The sequence below is a fragment of the Musca autumnalis genome, unplaced genomic scaffold, assembly GCF_047663935.1.
Source record: "Musca autumnalis isolate F117 unplaced genomic scaffold, ASM4766393v1 scaffold_4, whole genome shotgun sequence".
Taxonomy (NCBI): Eukaryota; Metazoa; Arthropoda; class Insecta; order Diptera; family Muscidae; genus Musca; species Musca autumnalis.
This window is the reverse complement of record NW_027411977.1, coordinates 217,830,209-217,833,362: the sequence shown is the minus strand read 5'-3', so window position 1 is coordinate 217,833,362 and position 3,154 is coordinate 217,830,209. Positions and strand designations below refer to the sequence as shown.

The 3,154-nt window shown below is 32.6% G+C and overlaps 1 protein-coding gene across 1 annotated transcript; it reads left to right on the top strand.

The window, feature by feature from the left end:
• The first annotated feature begins 1,453 nt into the window (after positions 1-1,453).
• On the top strand, positions 1,454-2,185 carry LOC141403247 (speckle-type POZ protein-like). The gene has a single exon (XM_073985432.1). The coding sequence runs from the start codon at positions 1,454-1,456 to the stop codon at positions 2,183-2,185; it is 732 nt and encodes a 243-aa protein (XP_073841533.1).
• The last annotated feature ends 969 nt before the right edge of the window (positions 2,186-3,154 follow it).

Sequence of the window (3,154 nt, the reverse complement as noted above, 5' to 3'; positions counted from 1 at the left end):
AAAAATTGCGCATATTTGAGCCATTCCGAAAAAATCTAATTTTTCTCAACTAAAATATGAAATATTTTTATATGGAATTGCAAGGTTTACTCACACTAAATTTTGTTCCGCCTTATAACCGGGACTCTTATTTATCAGACTAAACCAACACCTATCAAATATGTCTGCATTATTCAGAAACATTCACGGCTTTTCTCATGTGAATTGAGAAAAAATTAATTTTAGTAATACGGCGTTTATATTATAGTTTTTTGCAGGGTTAACCTTCTTTATGAGGGTTTATTTGAAGTATACACAATGGAAATGACATTTCAAACCCAGACCCACTGGGTTAACCCGGTTATATGTAAACGGCCTATAAGTTTCAAAAACTAAAATTTGGAATGAAATATATGTATATGGGACTATATATACATCTGTACCGATTAGTTAGAAAATTGGCTCAATGTTTTTTAGGCTAGTTCAGGTTGCATGTGTCAAATTTCAGTGATTTTCATCCAAATCTGGACCGATTTTCATTATTTTCTATAGGATTAATCCTTGTACAGAAGATATGCTTTGTGCAAAATTTTATATCAATCCGACTATAAATAAGCTTTCTATAGCATTGTTCCTTTACGTTCAAGAATCTTCAAGTTTTACAACTTTTTACTCGAAAAGCGTTCCTTTACTTCAGACACAATACAATTGATATGGGAGCAGTTTTAAACTTTTACTACTTTTGCCGGTTTTACAATTTTCAGAAGTAAAGGAACAGACCATATGGCTTTTGATCAAATTTTAACACAAATTTCCCCTCTGTGCACCGTGTCGCAGTCACAATTCTAACGGCTGATAACTTTCTCTCATGGTACAAATACACAGGTAGCCGCATCGGCAATTGTTGGTAACATAAGGTGTCAAAATTTGACATCAATTCAATGCAGTTGACACATTATGTTACCATCAGCTGGCATGATAATGCTACCTGTATTATTGTACCATGCTTTCTCTAATGAAATCGATCGGCGTTGTGAAATCAAATCGACCGACCGATTTGTTTCTCGTCTGCTTCAGTTTCGATTTCGTGGCTTTGTTGATCAACTATCGGAGAGCGCGACCATTGCTTTATTTAAATTCAACGAAAATGTCAAGAATATCTTTAACTAAAATATCAGATAATCAATATAAGTTCCAATTCCGAACAAAGCCATATTACTTTGATAAATATGGACATAATGAACCACCAAAACAATATTATTCTGATTCAATAACAATTAATAGTACAAATGGCAGAACCGAATGGAAATTGGTGGTAGTACAAGATTATCTTGATAGATATGAAGGAACTGAAAAATTCGAGATTTACCTAAAATTGCTCTCAACCACCGACAAGGACGATTTATTTCAAGTTACGATATCCAGAGAAAACAAAATTTTCACTAAAAAGATAACAACAGACATAAATAGTAAAATGCGTTTAATGTCTTATGATATTGTATATAATTATGAAGATGATGATAATGGATATAAAGAAGGTGACGATATAGACCACGATATTAAGGTTGATATAAAACCCTTATACAATACTGTAACATGCCTCAGCCTTAAAAAGTATTTTACCAACATTTTTGCCAGTAAGGAATTTAGCGATGTAACTCTTGTTGCACAAGATGGAAGTGAATTGAAAGCCCACAAATTAATATTATGTGCCCGCAGTGAAGTATTTGCTGCTATGTTTCGCAGTAACTTCGAAGAAAGTAAAACGAATCGTATACGGATTGATGATATGGATGCTGAAGTAATTGAGGAAATGTTAAAATTTTTGTACACTGGTGGTGATATATCGGGAAAATTTGCAGAAGAGCTCTTTGTTGCTGCTAACAAATACTCGATATTGGATTTGCAAACAATGTGTGAAAATATTTTAATTAATACAATGATGGTTGCTACAGTTGCTGATATCCTTTTGTTGGCCGATCGTCACACTAATGACCGTCTGAAAACCAAGGCAGTTCAGTTTATAGTAAACCATATTAAAACCGTCACAGGAACGGAAGGCTGGAAGAAGTTATGTCAAACTGATCATGACTTGTCTAGGTTAGTTTTGGACAAAACAGAAAGAACCGCGAAAAGACGGCGGTATAGTAGTGATAGTAGTAGCAGCATTAGCAGCGAAGAAAACAACGGATTGCCGAATCTATAGTACATATATAAATGTGTGTGTTCTACCCCAGATCAAGCTGAAATTTTTCTCTTTATTTAAGCCAACAAAAATATACTCCGAATACTTTTTTATGTTTTTTTTTATTAATGATCTGTTTCGTGAACTACCTATTTTATGTTTAAACTAATGTACTATAAAATATATATATATATATATATATATATATATTAATTTTCCATTGAAAACTCTTCATTGTATAAATAAATATCACATGATTCTTAAAAATTAACCAATTCCAAATATGAGAAGTAGCATTTCAATGAAGTAGCATTTTAATATATATCAATGTTCAGGACGCATGTGTTCTACCCCACATCAAGCTAAAATTTTTCTCTTTATTTATTTAAACCTACAAAAATATCATACTCTGAATACTTTTTTATGTTTTTTTTTATTAACAATCTGTTTCGTGAACTACCTATTTTAGACAACATATATGTATGTTTAAACTAATAGACTATAAAATATATATATTAATTTTCCATTGAAAACTCGTGTTTTGTGTAAGTAAATATCAAATGATTCATAAAAATAAACCAATTCCAAATATAAGTCCCAATTTACATTAGGCGAGTTTACTTGCGGCAATTGTCAGTTTGTAGGTGAGAGAGGGTGCTGAGAGGCAAAGGGTTACCATATGCCTCACCTCTCTCTCCTACAAAATGACAATTGCCGCAAGTAAACTCGCCCAATGTAAATTGGGACTAAGAAGTAGCATTTTAATATATGTCAATGCTGAGGACGCATATGTTCTACCCACATCACGGTGAAAATTTTCTCTTTATTTAAACTAACAATAGGTGTGTTCGTTTACTCAACAATTCGTACAAATTTGTACAAGTTCAGTAACTTCTTGCAATCGGCTAAGGTCTTTTGCATTGTACTGAGGAGTAAACGAACAACATCCAGTAACAATTTGTACAAATTTTGAGTAAACGAACACACTGA